At 39.0% G+C, this 18,005-nt stretch overlaps 3 protein-coding genes across 6 annotated transcripts in view; 1 reads left to right on the top strand and 2 right to left on the bottom strand.

Annotated features, from left to right (window-relative positions):
- Positions 1–411: 411 nt before the first annotated feature.
- On the bottom strand, positions 412–5,472 carry LOC122085403 (U6 small nuclear RNA (adenine-(43)-N(6))-methyltransferase). 2 transcript variants are annotated; one of them, XM_042653818.1, is made up of 8 exons: positions 5,146–5,472; positions 3,868–4,073; positions 3,252–3,702; positions 2,934–3,141; positions 1,801–1,908; positions 1,562–1,711; positions 1,379–1,448; positions 412–665 (listed from the first exon to the last, which is right to left on the bottom strand). In XM_042653818.1, exons 1-8 carry the CDS (start codon positions 5,367–5,369, stop codon positions 598–600), a joined length of 1,485 nt encoding a protein of 494 aa, XP_042509752.1. In that variant the 5' UTR covers positions 5,370–5,472; the 3' UTR covers positions 412–597. The 2 variants fall into 2 exon arrangements, with proteins under 2 accessions (XP_042509752.1, XP_042509753.1); XM_042653819.1 differs by having other exon boundaries at positions 2,967–3,141.
- Positions 5,473–5,928: 456 nt separating this feature from the next.
- On the bottom strand, positions 5,929–7,350 carry LOC122086214 (caffeic acid 3-O-methyltransferase-like). Its single transcript, XM_042654951.1, has 3 exons — positions 7,065–7,350; positions 6,332–6,396; positions 5,929–6,225 (listed from the first exon to the last, which is right to left on the bottom strand). Exons 1-3 carry the CDS (start codon positions 7,348–7,350, stop codon positions 5,929–5,931), a joined length of 648 nt encoding a protein of 215 aa, XP_042510885.1.
- A 9,651-nt stretch (positions 7,351–17,001) lies between these two features.
- LOC122086681 (serine/threonine-protein kinase AFC1-like) overlaps positions 17,002–18,005 on the top strand; it is a 10,761-nt gene continuing 9,757 nt past the window's right edge. For 2 of the 3 annotated variants that reach the window (XM_042655663.1, XM_042655664.1), the window contains exon 1: positions 17,002–17,360. In XM_042655663.1, coding sequence (XP_042511597.1) covers positions 17,253–17,360 — 108 coding nt within the window. In that variant the 5' untranslated portion in view covers positions 17,002–17,252. The remainder of the gene's footprint in view (positions 17,361–18,005) is intronic. The other variant, XM_042655662.1, reaches the window with a different exon arrangement.

Below are 18,005 nucleotides of genomic sequence, written 5' to 3'. Positions count from 1 at the left end.
AATATGGGCTCTGGTTGAATAGTGGGCTACATTTTAATTCCATTGTAAACTTTTAAAATTTTTGTTTTCATCCTTAAGAATCTTCAAGATCTAGGGTTTCATCTTCACTAATACTTCCTTTCTTAGTAACTAACTTTTCAACCAAGTACTTTTTTTTTTTTTATAAGAAATATGGAGGAACAGATATTTTGGCTTACAGTTGCTACAAGTAATTGTAAATATTTCAGTTTACAGATGTTATTTACCATTATTATCTGTATTTGTAAAAAAATAAATAAATAAATTCCATTATGTTGTTACCTTTTTAAAAATATTCTACTTTACTTTCGACTCCATAATAAATTTTTATCAAGTGCTGTGAAAAAAAAAAATAATAAAAATAAAAATAAAAATGCTTAAAGTGAAGTCAAATGAGACGGAACAAAATTTTTTGAATTACATTAGGAGCCAAGAACAAGTTTTATACATGGTACATTTTAAGTTACATTTCAACGGATTCTCGAGGCTTGAAAAGAAAATACTGGTGATGCACTTAGGTAGAGATGTTAAACCCTAATCCATCTTAGAGTTGTAGAGTGTTTAAATATGTCATGCAGCTTATCTTTTCTCTATGAACTCCTTCTTGAGTACATCCTCTAGCCACTGGAATATGAGTGGAAATGCTCCTGTAAAAAAAGAAAGCAATCAAAAATTGACTATCAGCCACGTTTGCATGCAAAGGAAAGGAAGTAAAATAAATTTTCACTACTGCAATGCAATGAAATGACAGAAGAACTTTTCTATGGGGAGTTTGCTTGATTTTCTCCTCTTTCATTCTCTTTTGCCACTTAGCAAATGCTGTTCCTGCTGAAACTTGACATGAATTTGGGGGATATTTGGCCATGTTCTGGAAAATTTACCCATCTAAAACAAAAAATCTGTTGATTTTTCGTCACTTTCACTATTACTTCAACCAAATGGACTTTTAATTGTATGAACAAAATAAGCCCAATTGCAAAAGAGAATAGGATCCTCTTTTCGTGTTTTTCCAAGCTCATGCTTCCCTTCTCCCCTTGGAAGGTATATGTAATGATAGGCATATAAATACATCGAATAAACTTTCATTAGCTTTCAAAGGCAAGAGTGAAGCATGAGTCTGGAAAGGCATAACCAGAGGATCCTTCCCTGTTGGAAAGATAGTCGCCACCAATGATCTGGTTAATATGCATTTCATCAACCTACACATGCAAGGAAACTGGTGTAAATAGCCACCAAATTATAATGGGGAAGAACTTGTTTTCAAGGCTCGCTCTATGCAGTCCAAATATCCGCCATGTTTGTAATAATATACCACATCAAGATCATTGCATAAGGAACAGGGAAACAAATGGGTAACAACCTGACGATGGATTTTGTTTACGATGTAATGATCCTCTCACTAAAAGTGTGCCTGGGATTTGCTGGAAGACCTGATGGCAGGAATCACCAAAATGCCCAAGATATTACCAATCACAAAAGATTAAAGACGGGGAAGTAATACTAGTGACAAAATCATAACAAATCAGTGGGTTGTGGAACTTACTGAGATACGGAAACATAGTCCATCCAATGGTGGCTGCAAATTACTTGGACCATTGGATTTCTCACAAAGTGAGTGGAAATTAATTGCTCCATCGAAGTCCTGGACCCCATTTTTCAGGACAGCGTCACAGTAAGCGTTTGATGCAGTGACCTTATAAAATGAAATTGCATTCCACATTAGCTAATAATAAATCCATCAGAAATCCCACTGTTCAATTTATTAACGGTGACAAATCTTACATCAACAACAAATGAGGAGGTATTCAATTTACAAGATGCACCACCAGAAAGGAAGAAAGACTCCACAGATTTCAGTACATCTATAGCACTGAATTGACGTTGAACCCCCTGAAGCAGTAATCGCACTATCACATTAACAAGCTCAAAAACACAAACGTTAACTCAAGATCAACATAAAATCCTCGTTTTTTATTTTGAACAAATTAAATTGAAGCATTTATTAAAATAGGGGGAAAAAGGAATGGAACATGCAGTAAGAGGCTAACACAAGAGCAACCCCCAAAGAAGACACACAGCTACAAAGAGAAGGAAGATCCTACAGAGTAAACAACCCAGAGATATAATTCCCAGCCAAGGAATCCTCTACCTTTTAAGTTTCTGTCCGAATCCAATTGAATGGGAATGTTAAAGCTGGACAGCCTGGACTAAAGCTTTAGCTTATCTAAGACAACTGAATCCCATCTTAGAGTTGCAAGTCCACACAACTCAAGTTTCCACCAGTGAGAAGGTTTCCATTCCCCAATGAATGAACCAACCAGAGTCATTGAAAGAGAAAAAAGAGTTTCCCCTCCAACCACTAGTTCACAAGGACTTCGAAATATGCTCTCTTTGATTCTAACAGATTTAAAGTCTTCCCTTTCAATCGTTTTATTTTGGCTGATCCAATGGATCCCTCAAGAAAAATGTGTCTAGACTCTAGACCAACCATGAATCTTCTATGTTGTTGAAAATGATGCCATGCTGCCCTTTTTCTTCAGAATCTAATGCAATGCGAACACCGAACTAAGAGTATCCAGTGGGAGATCAGCTTGCGACAGGATCGCAGGAAATAAGCCAATAAGGACAAACCAGAATTGAGAGAATTCAAATGTCAGGATATCAAAGGATCAGATCTGATCAATATATTGGTCAAACACCCTATTAGGCATAGGAAAAAACCATCAAAATTCTAAAGCAATCCAAAGTTCAGATTTTAAAATACATCAGAATCCTTCTTAAGATATGAAACTGAAACTTCTGACAGGGAACCGAAATTCAACAGCAGGAAATTAGGGATTTCATAACGGATTCAGTTAAGCGACTGATAGTTAATTAAGATTCTTGGTCATCTCGAATGCAAGAATGTTCCAAACCTCAAGCATGAAGGACAAGTTATTCTTCTGTACCACATGGGATGCTATCAACTTCCTAGAAGGAGGCGCGAAAGACCAAGCGATACCCCATCGACATGTTTGTCCTTGAACAAATTCAATAGTCTTCACTATTGTGACCCCTACCTCCCAAAGCTTTGAAGTTAGAGCATTGAGGTTAGATTTCCTCCCAATCAATGAAGTGTACCACCTACAACCGAATCAGTGAAGAGTATGACAAGTAAATGTCTTCCTTCTTTCATCAATAAGTACCTAGAGAAACTGAAGGCAAGGAACGACAAAAACATAATAAGATTTTACCGGAAAGATTGCTTTAGGATAACACTATCCTCAATAATACGAGTGATGAAAGCCTTTTCTCCACCAGGACAAACCATCTCCTCATTTGTCCCACCACAAGACGTTTTGGGATTTAGTCCTGCTTCCTCCATGCTCTCGAAAAAGGGAGGATTACACATACAGAAGTCAAAATTCTCACCATCCTTGACAACACCAAGAAGTACAGGTGGTCCATAATAACCTTTCATTGTATCTGAAACCACATCCTGCAAATCTGGGTCTAATGCTTTCTCACATGTTGTTTCTGCTATGCCTGCTTTGGCTTCACCAGAAACCAACTGATCATTACTATTTTCTTCCCTCGAGCAGATCTTCCCTGTGTCTCCGGCCTTTCTAATTTCAATCAACTCCGATATTTGTGGATTATTCTTAACATTCCTTTCCGCCCATTCTAGTGCAACATCAGTAAAATCTGGCAACAAGTTTATCAAAAATTAGTGCCCCTTTAATATATGTTTAATGTTCAAGCAGAAGAAAAATATAATCAGAATGCAACAGTTGCAAAAGATGCTAACAATATAACCACAATGCAACTTTGCAAGACATGCTAACATATGGAAAGGACCAGGATACCCACCAGACCCAATAAAGCTCCAACCTAGAAGAGATGCACCAAGAAGTGGGTATATGCAGTTCGCTCCAGTTCCAATATCGAAGCCCTTCACCTTATCTTTATTGGTTTTAGTATTCACAGTGACTTCAGTTGATAAAAGATCTTCAATCCAATGGATATAATTGGACCTGTTAGGTACGGTAGGACAGAGTTGCCCATCAGGAATCCACCTGCATTAACAAATCCACTATCTATTAAGAAATTAAACAATAGGAACTGAATGATGGAGCCCAACACCTTCAAATCATAAACAAGGCCAATGCAATAGTAAAAGAAAGAAAAGAGAAACATCAACAATTCCAAATAGAAATAAATCATCTTGAAGTTTGAACAGTGGTTTGAGCTGCCTATCATGGTCCAAGTCTCCAAGTCCAAATCCCTCTATCAAATAAAAGAAGGATAAGGAGACTGATAGAACAAACACAAAGAAAACGAACATATTAAAGCAAATATGACACAGATTTAACGTGCCTCACACATCAATGTAATGTGCTACATCCACGTGCAAAGCTAAAGATGATTCATTATATGACGGAAGTAATATTACAATGTGATTCACTATATGACAGATGTAATATTACAATGGAGATCTCTCAAGAACACCCAAACCCGAAGTAAGAACTCTCCCCTGAAAACCCTAACACAAAAACCCCCAAATCACTCTTGCTTTTTTTCTTTTTCACTTACACAACAAGACAATAGAACAAATTTATACTCCTTCAAGTCGGGTCAGTCAGTCGGTCACTTCTGATCGGGTTGTGCCGTACTGCACGAGCCCGCGCCCTCATACGAGATCTATGATGGCAGAGAGAGCTTGGGCCCACTAAAATGGTGGAGCGGGAATATCTTCGAAACGGATACAAGAATTCCAGACACACATAACAGAGATAAAGACTCGTTTTCCCCATCCCTTGAGAAAGAAGAAGTAAGGAATAATTCCATTTTATAGTTACACTCTGTTGCCCAGAAAAATAGCTGTTTTCAGTTGAAAACAGCACAGAAGGTGAGCCTCAATGATTAGTTTTCTACTATACATCTTTTCCACATACCGAATGGGAGAGAGACATCAGAACCAAAACAGAAATTTACCGTTTTCAGGCAGAATTTTAAAATCATAAACCTGGAATAACGAAGGGATAAACCCTAGTGAGACTGAAGTCTACAGTTGAGAACTTGAATTCCTAAAACAGGTAGAGAGAGAAAAGCCATAAAACACCAAAATGCTTTTAAACAAGAGATTACCATTTCACACCGTGATCATGATCAAGTAAGACCCTTGTGAGCTCTCTTGTGGCATTAAAATCGGTCCAATCGACCTTAGGGCGACCGTCTTTAGAATAGAAGACGTAGGGTTCAAATGATGGGTATTGCGACGCCAGTAGACGAAAATCCGGTGGATTAGAGAAATATTTGTTGCGTGGATGAATGGTTGGACGTTCTGGTCTCCTTCGCTTCTTGCTCGGCATCTCTCGGTGTCGTCGGAATACGTATACCGCGGCGGTTCTCAGTCTTCTGAGTTCCCGACTGTTTAGTTCCCGCCACTTGTAGAGCCTCGCCTACAACGAACGGTATCGGTGAGGTGAACTTAGAATCGTGCAGCAGAGCCGCTTAGGGTTTGTTTGGAGACGGTGATTAAAATGGATTTTTGGGTTATAAACCCCGCCCCCCAGAAACGCGTTTGAAATGCCCAAAAGTATTTCTTCAACTTTAGAAAATGACATAAATGCCATCCTTCACTTATAATTGCGAAAATGCTATCATTCAACATCTAAATCAAACAAAAGTTAATTTGCAGCAACCTAACGAAACCCAAATCTTTCCCAATAGAATGTGAATAAACTTAAAATCACACTAAATACATAGTAATGTCTTATGGACATACATAAGATGTGTGCAAATGCAAAAGATAAAATTTGATTGAATTAGACTTTGAAATTTGATTGAATATAACTAATCTAAGCTATGTCTTCTCTATCCAACGGTCGAAATTGACATATTATTCTTCATGAATTCCTTCATTGACGTCTATTTATAAAATTCCATGGTAGAAGAGGCAAAAAGACAACAGATGAGTGTAGCACCACCAAATCCAGCATCAATTGCCAAGGCCTTGTATTCCTTCTCAGTCCTCTCCTTTCCTCCAATGTATTGTGTCATCATAAGTAAATCCAATCCAAATGCATATTTGGCCAGCAAATTAGTCTCGGGTGTCTTTGGAAGAATTGTCTCTACAATAATCGCCTTCCCATTTTCTGGTAGTGCTTCATAACAGTTCTTCAATAAACTTAAGCAATACTCATCGCTCCAATTATGAAGTATGGTCTACATAAATAGTTTTCAGAAACATAAAACATATGCATTAGTGGTTACTGAACAAAACTCTATTAAATCAATGAAGGAAGTCATGAAGAAGAACTGAGGTGCTCACCTTCATAAAGATGATGTCCCCTTTTGGAACACTCAAAAACATATCCCCTGCAACATGCTTCACCCCTAGAAACCAAAATGTCGAAAAAGCTATCTTTAGACTAGGCATCGAAATTGGATCAGCCATGTGAGACTGATACGTATCTTTGATATCGATAGAAAATGTGGTATTTTTGACTTGACAACATCCAACGCAAAACTCGAGTTTCATGGTGGAGAGGCCCTCCTAAGGTGTTGAGTTCAATGGTCACACATTATCCAATCAATGTAGGATTAAACATCCATTCCTAGCCATGGAGTTCACTCAACCCACATTGCCAGTGCACGGACAACCCACTTTAATACCATTACACGATGTTCAACCCAAAAGTTGGAGCTTCAGGGCAGTGAGCCCAAGGTCATAAGCTCAACAATTACAAACTTATATCCAACCAGTCTAGGACTAACCGTCCGTTCTTGACCATGGAATGCACTCACTGCATCAGAATTTTTTGTCAGTGCGGTTTGTTATGCATCGATATCAAAGATGACAAATACCAGTACGTGAACTAAAACATTGGATTTTTAAGAATTGGGTTTATATTTAACAACTAAAAATGGGACTAACCAGCTCTCCATGTAGACCTTATCTTGAATCATAAGAAGTAGAGACAATGAAGATCCATCTTGGTTTGAAATAAAAAATCTGCAGACAGGAGCTAAACCATACAACCTTAGAACTCGACCATCTTCACCCGTAACCTGAGAGGAACTGAGTATGGAATAGCTAGCCAAGAGACGCAAGATACGATCAAGCATATCCGGGGCATCTGGGTTATTCTTTATAGGGAGCATAGCTGCTATCTCTAGAGTTGAAATGTGCTTTCCTGGACCAGCTCTTGCCATGATCTCTAGCAGGTTTAGCTCGATTGCAGCTTTGAAGACCATATGAACCAACGAGCCTGTGGCTAGTTGTAATGCTAATAAGCATTCTTGTTTGTCATCGATGAATGTTTGAGACTGGTTTTGTGTTGATGACATATTTCTATCTAGTGAGAAATATTTTGAAATGGGTATATTGGCTTGGAGTGGTACTACAAACTGACCTGATACCCATTTAATATATAGAGAGAGATTGAGAACATGACCAGCACTATTAGCGGGCGGAGGAAGCTGAGAAAGTCAAGAGGCAACTAAACTTGTCAGTTGTCACGAACTCACGATCACAATGTGAACATTCCATTAATAGCGTTGGTGACCCGAAGCATTCTTTACGTGCGTGGAGCCGTGGAGTACACGACCATCCCTTTACAATTATAGAGAACTTGAGATCTGAATTCAAACCCGACTGAGGCCGCCATTGCGGTTGAAGGAATGGAATTGCGACGTGCTCCTGATCGGTGGGAAGTGTAAATAGGCTTAGGTTTCCATGATCATAAAACTAGAGGGCTAGTGGCTGCAAAGAAAATTTAAAAGAATGGGAAGTGAAATTTTTGTAATTATTATCTCATGTCCTATGTGGTTGTATAGACTATTTAATTAGTAATGATATATTTTATATCTTATAGCGAAATGATTTTTGGTATAAAGGAAAGTAAAATTTAATAATCAAATATAAAATGATTGGGAGTTGATATAGTCAGATGGGGTAATGATTACAAAATTTATTTTTTAAGTTTGAAATTTTCACTTCTCTTCCCTTTATTTTTCCTCCAAGGAAGTTGAGCCAAGCGGATTTTTGTTGGCTCCTCCTATTGAGAGAGATTCAAATTTTATTTATTTATTATTATTATTATTTTATAACAATAGATTTCAATAATGATACTTTTCTCATAATGTCTTTCAAAAGAAGCGTCATCTTTTTATAACAAGTATACTTCTCTCATAATGTCTTCCAAAAAAAGCATCATCTTTTTAGATGATGACTGTGAGAAGAAGAGTTCAATCCTCTCACATCCTCTTATTACATGAAGAAAATAGTTCAATCCTCTTTATTTTCTCAATATCAAAGGGAACGGTGAGAATGTGTTATCTTTCTCTTATGCATTCCTCGTATGAGGGTTCTAGTATGACGATGTGCTCCTTGTCAAGAGAAAATGCGAAAGGTATTACGGTATTTATTGTTTTTGTCACATTGGGTTTTAAAGTGAGTAATATATTCTTGTGAACCTACTTTCTTTAATGAGTTTCTCTATACTCTAATAGATGATTTTTCTCTTGATGTTTGGTAGTCCTAACAATGAATAGAGATTTTCACAAAAAAAAAAAAAAAAGGGGATAAATATAAGATTTTGTAATCTCATTATTGATAATATTGGAAGGTTCTAGTTAGACAAATTATCATGGTTTTTTCCTTTTATTATAAAATGATTTTTCAATGTAAAATTATCGTGTTATTTTACAATTGGCTTGATTTGTTTTAGTATAGTATTAATTTGTACATACTTGATTATTACTGTATACCTTTATGAACTTGTACATGGATTTCACCTAAACAAAAAACTTGCACATAAATAAAAGAGGGTTTATCTTTTACCCAACATTTTTAACCTCGTAGGACCCTAAAATGCTAGGTATCTTTGACCCGTGTCTTCTAGGTTGTTTTGACTTCTCCTATGAGACGAGTCTAAAAGCACCAAAGGGGACTCTTGATATTTGTTTGAAAATTTTGTAAAAGTTTGTACTAGCATTGTCGTTGGTCAATAATATGGAGGAGGGGATATGGGAGGACCATCCGTTTTCAATAATCAAATTCATAGTTAGAATTTAAAATGGACTGTCATGTAAAGGTTCATTAATTCATGTGACTACATAAAAATGGCATATACAACATAGTGGCTATATAAATATTTCTTAAATAGGTGTTCTTGCTTGCATCCATGCTCACAATGGTGGCTTTTTTTTTTCTGAAAACTCAATATCCACCCCATATTTAAGACATTCATTTGGAGAACAGCAAATGGAGGAATTCCAACTAAGGAAAGATTGGCAAACTAGTATCGATCCATCTTGTATTTTTTGCCACTCCAACAAAGAATCTTTATGACATGTTTTATTTGAGTGTGAATTTCGAGAAGAATCTGGGGTGCGATATAATTATTTCATTAGTTCATTGTGAAAAAGTAAAAACTATAAAGCCGAAAACAATGATGATGAGGTAATTTGATTTTTGTGCATCTCTCTTCCTCAATTTTTTTTCCGTACCTTCCTATCGTAGGCTTCAAATATGGCAGACACTTCAATAGATCAGAACATCATTTTTCTTCTCTACAATCTAAATTTCAAAAGCCCTCAACATGATGAAGATAATAGTGCACAGCTAGGGTTTGTCTTCGCCTACACCTGAGGTTTTAAAACTATAGTATTTGATCTCAATCGATTTAGATTGGATCCCGATTTTAATCGATTTATTATTGGCCAGACTCAGTCGTATATAACTTTGTCAAAACTTGATTTTAAAATTTCGGTGTTAATCAGAATCAGATTGGTTGTTTCCGATGGACATTAGTCCTATCCAACTAAGTTGACAAAATAGGAGAATAGAGATCGAACAAATATTTTGCATATCTTCTTTTTATTTCCCCTCCCTCCCTCTTTCTTAAAATTGTTTTTTCACATTCGGCTTCTCAATCTCTATTGGTCTCCTACTACTACTCCTACAATAAGAATGACCATAAGAACTTTTTGTTGAAAAACCCTTTCAGCCTCTTAGTTGGTTCAGCTTCCTTTCAATGATACTCTAGTGACTAGGGTGACAATCTCAAATCCGCATCGGTTAGATTGATCAGGCATGACCTGCATTAATTATTAAATGTGTCGGGCTTAGGCCCGGACTATTTATAAATAGGTAGTACACAGTGCAAGGGGTGAGCCCGACCAGCTTACAAGCCCAACTCGCCCAACATGTTTAGCCCGATTGTTTTTATGTATATTTTGATTTTTTCTTCTTCTATATAGTAGAGTATATATTGATATTTTTATCAGTTATTGAATGTAATTAAGTGTAATATTTGTTATAAATTGTTGATGATTTAATAAAATATATTAAATCATTTTAAATCTAGGACAATTGAAGATTGTTTAAGACCCGTTTAAGGGTTTATTGGTACATTACCTTATTTAAGGTCCGATTATAGCCCGATTAGTCCTATTAGGAGAAAACCGATTAAAGCCTGGAACCCGATCAAGCCCGACATGAGACCGATCGAAACCAACCCATTTCTTAAATAGGTAAGTCACGGTCCAAGGGTATAGGCCCGACTGGTTGATGCCCCTACTAGTGACATAGAGACCAAAGATACCAAAGAGAGAGAGAGATAAGAGAGTATCAGTTTGAGGGGTGGGGGCCTTGGGAGTAAGGGATCGAGTGAGAGACAGGGAGAGATGCAACGACACTAGATTGAGTGGCGGTGGAGGGAGAGATACAACTGTAGATGGATTGAACAACTTCCTATTATATTTAATGATCAATAAAATGCTGATATGTAAAATTCCATCATATATACCATTAGTGTATAAATCCCTCTCCCAAAATTAAAAATAAGATTTGTCTAAAAGGATTTTGTAATTGATACTCAAGGTGTTCAAGAATCTATAATATTGTTTTTTTTTTTTACCATTTTAGTATCACACATAAAAAAAAATTCTCTCAACAATGGTAAATATCATCATTTCACATGTGTACTAGAAAAAAATGTGTATGACAATAACAAATTTTGACAAGGAAAAAACAATGCCACCCAATCATGTGCTCTTGCCCCATACACAGGGCAGTGAAATGACCGTACCACCCCTCATTGTTGTATGTTTACGTGCATACTCCCATTGTAGGGGCCACACGATTAGCTATCGTTCTCTTTCTCTTTAGCTAATGACATAAGGTATGACGACAAGTTCCTTTCATATATACACTTACATATGCCCGATGAAAGAGCTTTAAAAAAATAAAAGAAGGCAATTAAAAGAATGTCAGTCTTATTTAATACCAAATTACGTTCAGACCGTTATCGTCAGTCTTTATTATAGAATATACCTCCAATGATGACATCAACAGTTTAATTTTTTCTTTAATACCATATTATCCTTCAAAATGTTGAAGTACCATATTACCCTCATTTACAAACACACACCCTAGCCCCAAATCGTCTGAAACCCTAAACTCCAAAATCTTGTCACAATCGACCTCCCAAATCCATCCTCTGATCCATTATTTATGCTCGTCTAAAACTGAGAATGAGAATGAAACTTTGCAGTATTGAACTTGGTGGGAAATTATAACCCAAGTTCATGCCCAAGTGAGAAATGCAGTCTTCCTCTTACCAAAAAAGGCTTACCTATCGATGGCTGTAGTGACATCCGGAAAGACGAGGTTGTTTGTGTTGCAGCTGCCGCTGGAGAAGAGAACATCCTCCCACTCTCTTATCATGGCAAGTTGTGCTTTTGGGTCTCATCACAATTGACTTCCCCAAACCCATCCTTTGATCCATGGCAACCATTCCACAAGTTCTCCGGCTGTCACGAAGGCGAAACGTCGCTGGCTTAGCCAAACTCAAGCAGTACCTCCACCAATTCGGTTATATCCCCTCCTCTTCCTCCTTAAACTTCACCAACAATTTTAATGAAACCCTAGAATCAGCTCTCAAGCTATACCAGAAGAACTTCAACCTAAACACCACAGGTAAACTGGATAACAACACCGTACAAATGATTGCCCGACCCAGGTATGGTGACGTTGACATCATCAATGGCACCACTTCCATGAATCCAGCAAGTCCGCAAATGGCCAAATTCAAAGCGCAACCTCACCTATGCATTATTGTTGTTGATTCTAAACTTTAGAAGCTACTGGGTTTCCAACAGGGAAAAACCCAAAAAAAAAAAAAAAATCAGCTCTACTTTCGCCGTTGATTCTAAACTTTAGAAGCTACTGGGTTTCCAACAGAGAAAAACCAGCCAAAAAAAAAAAGAAGAAGAAAACTTAGCTCTACTTTCACAACGGTGCTTCAGCCGAACCAGGTGGAAGAACAAGAAAAAAAACAAACCTTCACTTGTAGTCAGGCTCAGCTGTGATGGCTATTCCCTGGGACCTAAGATGGAACAATTATCGACGGCGATGGATAGAGCAATTCTCGGCGGCGACGAATAGAGCAATTATCGGTGGAGAAATACTCAAAAGGGTCATTTCATAGCTATCACTCTTGTCTGGATTGAACCTGCTGTAGCTAAAGATACAGTCTAGGCCACGCCGTTTTGTAAGTAATCCCTGCTTATAGTTCCTACTGGCAGAAAAAGACCCTTGAGCGTTGTGGGCTTTGAGGTTAAGAATGTCGTGTTGTGCCCTGTTTGGCTCAGGTTGCTTTGCAGTTAGGTACTATGATCAAGGGGGTTCTTGATCGGCCTCGACTAGCTGTGTCTTTACCTACTCTAATTTCTCCATAACCCCTGGCACTTTTACTTCCCAGACGCCACCACCTGGTCATAACCTCTATTGTTCCCTTCCTCCAGGCCTTCCCCCATAAATTATCCAAGATCTTACCCTCAAAAAAGTCATTTCTTACAGTAAGACTACAGCCACCCAACTTCTTATGATCGCTATTCGCTGCGAAGGATTAGTCTTACCAGGAAGTTCTTTTCACCATGATTACCCATTTCTTACCCTTTTTTCTTTTACCACCCTACATGAACTCCAAGACCTTATTCTCATTTACAAATGCATCTTTTGGCACCTCTGCTCAGCTTACACCATCGCCTTAAACCTCCCTTTAAGCATCATCCACTGGTTTACCACTCGCTGGATGTTTCCCACTCCGGGATGTTCTCGGCCTAACCTCACAATCCTCCACTTCCTGCAACTCTTTGCTCCTATTTCTCACTGGTTTCACCTTTTGTCCTATCATCTTCCACGTGAGGATGACCTGAATCCACATTATATTACCATCATGTTCCACCGACCTCCTCTCATCCACCAAACCTTTGACCATCAGCAATCCTGCCATTACATTCACTACATTCCTGATTTCCATATATTAAACATCAGGAGTTATGAACTCTATACCAACCGAGTCCAACATCGAAATGAATGGAGATCCTTTTTGGCCACCATTTGCGCTGCTAATGATGTTCTCCCCACTCAGGTCCCGGCCCCACTTCTCCTCCGACTTGATACTGCATGGGAACTTCACCAAACTAGCAGACTGACGGATCCACGTATTGGCGAGTTACTTTATGCCCACAATGACTGGTTAATAGATACTGCCAGCTAGTACACATCTAATAGTTATGACAGTACTGATAGCAGTTAGTGGCTGGTCCCACACTTATGATGAATAATGAGTTGAGTACTATTTTGAAGAATTGTTGTTTTGGAGAATTATTTTATCTCCTCGTGTGATGTGTCAGTCGAGTCCATGTGATTCAGTGTATGTGTTATCGTCTTGTGTCCCATGTATTATGGCCCACATGTTGGGATCCAATATTGTAATGTAATGCTTCGACCCTATGAAAGGGCCCTTTGTGAAATGAAATGGATCATTCGATCCTTGTGTGAAAATTCTTTGTGTAAAAATGGTATCAAAGCCTCGTTTCTTCTTCTCTGGCTAAACTCCTTTTCTGGCTATCACTCTTGTCTGGATTGAACCTGCTGTAGCTAAAGATACAGTCTAGGCCACGCCCTTTTGTAAGTAATCCCTGCTTATGGTTCCTACTGGTAAAAAAAAGACCCTTGAGCGTTGTGGGCCTTGAGGCTAAGAATGCCGTGTTGTGCACTGTTTGGCTCGGGTTGTTTTGCAGTTAGGTACTATGATCAGGGGGGTTCTTGATCGGCCTCGACTAGCTGTGTCTTTACCTACTTCAGTTTCTCCAGTAGGCAGTGATGGTTCAGATATGGGTTTTTCCAAGTATCTTGTCTTGATTTTCTTATGGCTTTGCCTTCTTCTTCTTTGTTTTCTTCTCCCTGTCGATCTTCTTCTTCCTGATCTTCTTCTTCTTCTTTAAATTACCTTTATGAGCTTTCTTATGTTCCTGATGATCAAGTCATCCCTGCTACCCCTACACCGCTTCTCAATCCGTATACTATTTTCCCCAAAACACCAACATCCTCTAAATGGACTATTCTTCTTAAACCTAAGAAGACTCCTCCTTTGAATGAATTAGCACAAGCCTCTCGCTTTGACCAGTTCCAAGTTCCTGCTATTGAAAAGGAGCAGCTTTTCAGTCTTGAGATACCTTTGGAGCTCATCCCTCAATGGAACCAACAAGGTTATACTCATCTCCACCTAGGCGCCATTAAGTTTGCTCTCTCTTTCTATGGTAGAAAAGGACTCCCAGTGGTTTCTCGTGTTGCTCTACTCGACAGTCGGTTTTTACGGTACCAACATGCCGTGATTGCCATTGTTCAAACAACTTTGAATGCTGGAACAATGTTTTTAACGTTGTATCCTAATTTTAATATTCCACTGTCTTACCCTCTTCTTCATACTGCCCTAAAATTCCAGATTCAAATTACTGGTGTTCCCCATAATGTTATTGCTAAGGCTGCTACTTTGCACTATCAGATGGCTTATCGATTGCAAAATCATGCATTTGATATTCTCACAGGCCATTATGAAGATGCATTGTTCATCACTATGGACTCTAACCAAGTCCCTTGCTGTACCTATGTCCCCCGACAAATATCTAGAGACGATCTCCTTTGTCTTCTTCCCTCTTCTTGGGTTACAGCTTATGAACAACAGGTTTTCGCCTCTCAGCCACAGGCCCCCCCATAACCAGTTCAATCCACAAATCCATAATACATCACTCATCCTAATGGAGAAGTAGAAATTCGGTTTCCTCCTTCTAACCCCGTCCTTCTCCGTTTCCCACCTCTTTTGGAATGATTCAAGAAAAAATTCCTATCAAGTCTTTTGATTCTAAGAGTGATCCAATTTTCTTCTTCTAAGATCCAGTTAATGGTCATAAAGACTTTAACCTCTGTGACTGTGATGATTGTCTACAAGACTCTGAAGATGATTTCCCTCCTCCGCGTCGTTCTTCTAGACAAAAGTCTTCCCAATGAGAGTTACAAGAACAATATGAAGCAGGTGATTCCTCTGTTGGTCCCCTCAGTGATGAATCTAGATACCCTTTCTTTGTCAAGTATGGAACTCCTAAGGTTTCTCCTAAACCTTTTCCCTCTACTTGCAAACCTCCTCCAAAACTTGAAATACCCCCTCCACTTGTTCCTCCATGTTGTATGTATACTCCAGGTTCTTCTTGTTCTTCTCCCCTTAAATCTTTTCCTGGTCTCCATGATTCTGGGCCAGATGTTCATGGTATCCGTCAAATAATGGAAAGTTAAATCATCAGTTCAAGCTACTGGTTGAACTGAACCAATATCTCCTGCCGAAGCAGCTTTGAATTGGCAGGCAGAAAATGCTACTGTCCAGAACCAATATCTCGAGCGTATATTGGCCCAGACTCAACAAACTCATGGCACTTTATCCCATCATGATCATCTTCTCCAATCTCTCCGTAGAGAAATTGATCAAGTCCATACCGAACTGGCTGGAATTGCCTCTAGTGTTGCTGATACTACTACAACTTTTGCCCTTATTGGTCAGAAGGAAAAGCATCTCAGGTACCTTGAAGCCCAACTTCAACGGATGCAACAACCACAACCTCATTTTTTTGCCTCATATCGCCATAGGCAACAGCAACCACTTCCAGTAACAGTTCCCAACTTCATTCCACAAGATCCTTTTGCTATGTATGCCTCTCCTGCACCAGCAGTCGTTTCTTCTCCAAGGACTTTTCCTACTGAAGAACTTAAGGAACTCCAACGACAACAACGTGCTCTTCCCAAAAGAACACGTGCTGCCAGAGGACGTGCTCACAATAGACTCCCACCAGCATGGACATCTATTGATGCCCTGATGGATCTTAATGATTATGAAGACGAATTTGCAGATGCCCTACCAGCACCACCACCATTTACCCCTTATCCTATGCCCGTCCCATATCCTGCATCACCACCTCCTATACCACATATGTCAACCCCGCCAGTTCCTCCACCACCTACCCCTGTGTCTACTACTCCTCCTAAATCTATCCATACCATCATTTCCCCCTCAGAAAATGCTTTATCTGAGTTCCTCACAACCCATTACCATCCCAGATCCTTTTCCCCTTCCTTCTTTCATGAATGACGGACCACAGCCTGCTGCACCTCATGTTTCCGAAACGGATGATGATCTTGAAATTCAGAATCCTGAAGAAACACCTAGACGACCCCCTGTCCCGCCTACACCTTTTACCCCATATCAAAACCAGGACCCCAAGCAATTTTTTACCCTCGATGATATTCCTGTTCCTAAATGGGCATTTCGGATTGCAGATTTTCATGCATGGATTAATGCTGAACTACTTCATGAAGGAGCCTCAACTGTCATTGTCCTGTCTAAGTTTGTTGTAAGACTCCAAGGAAAACTCAGGGAATGGTATTTAGCTCTTGGCCCTTACAGACAACTGCAACTTATGCAACTTACTGAGAGCCAGTTTGATATCAAACAATCTGGTATTAAACAGGAGGTGTTTTTATAATACTGACATTATCTAGGGGTGACGATGTAAATTACCCTTAAAAAAAATGCCATTTAGAGTCCTTGTCCTACTGACAGATGGGATAGTGGAAAGGAAATGCGAAACATGTTCACATACCTCACTTACCTCGTGCGCACAAACCACTCACTAACCTAAGGCTGGAAATTGGCTGAGATTCCTCTCACCGGGTTTAGGCTCACTTTACTGGTGCATCTGCAGGTCGCCGTACATAGGGTTTCCGGAACTCTTTTCGAACTCGAATCCTGTACCTATCTCGTGGTTTGATTATTTTCACTGCAATTTGTTTCGCTATCTGCAACTTCTATTTCCGAAGACAATACCATCCTGGAGAAGGGTTCAATCCAATGGAGACACAATGGATTACCGAGCTTCCTCACGCAAACATGGATAAGCGCCCTAGGAAACGGCCTAGGTTAACATGGGATATGCCCCCTCCTATTCCTCCACCAGTGGTATGACACTCTCCGATCTTTCGATCCACATTTCTTTTGATTATTTAGGGTTTTCATTGTCATTTCTTGAATTATGTCGAAGATTGAATTCTTCTGATTGTGTAAACGAAGTTCAGGTATCTTAATTCGTTTTGCCCTAGATATCCCTTTTTCATCGGGAATCTTCACTTCAGGCTCTATCTCTCTATCGTCCGCTCCTACTCCCTTCCCCTTTTGTATTTTTATCGTCCTCTGCCATGAAAACTCTCAAGTTCTCTAATCCTTGACATTTTCGATCGGTCTTTACTCATCGTTTCACTGCGATAATAGTGGTTGGGAGGGATAGAAAAGGCGGATGCTTCTTTTGATCTGGGGTGTGTGATGTGCCTCGCTTGAATTGCCTACAGATGATCTATGTTTTTTTTTCCTGCCGATTTCGTTGGGAAGTCTCATCTTTTTTTATTTATTCTTTGGGCTTGTTAGGGTTTTCACCTATTGATCGATATTGGTGTGGAGGCTATTCGTTCTCTTATTCTTCGATAGTATATTAATCTGCTGGAGTTTTCTATTTTGTTAAATTCGAATACCATTGGCATTATGCTACAGATGTGTAATTGTTGAATCATGAAAAAGGCTTACATTCTCCCATTATTGTTGTTGGCCCGG

Source organism: Macadamia integrifolia, chromosome 8 (assembly GCF_013358625.1).
Source record: "Macadamia integrifolia cultivar HAES 741 chromosome 8, SCU_Mint_v3, whole genome shotgun sequence".
Lineage (NCBI taxonomy): Eukaryota > Viridiplantae > Streptophyta > Magnoliopsida > Proteales > Proteaceae > Macadamia > Macadamia integrifolia.
This window is presented reverse-complemented; position numbering and strand designations above follow the sequence as displayed.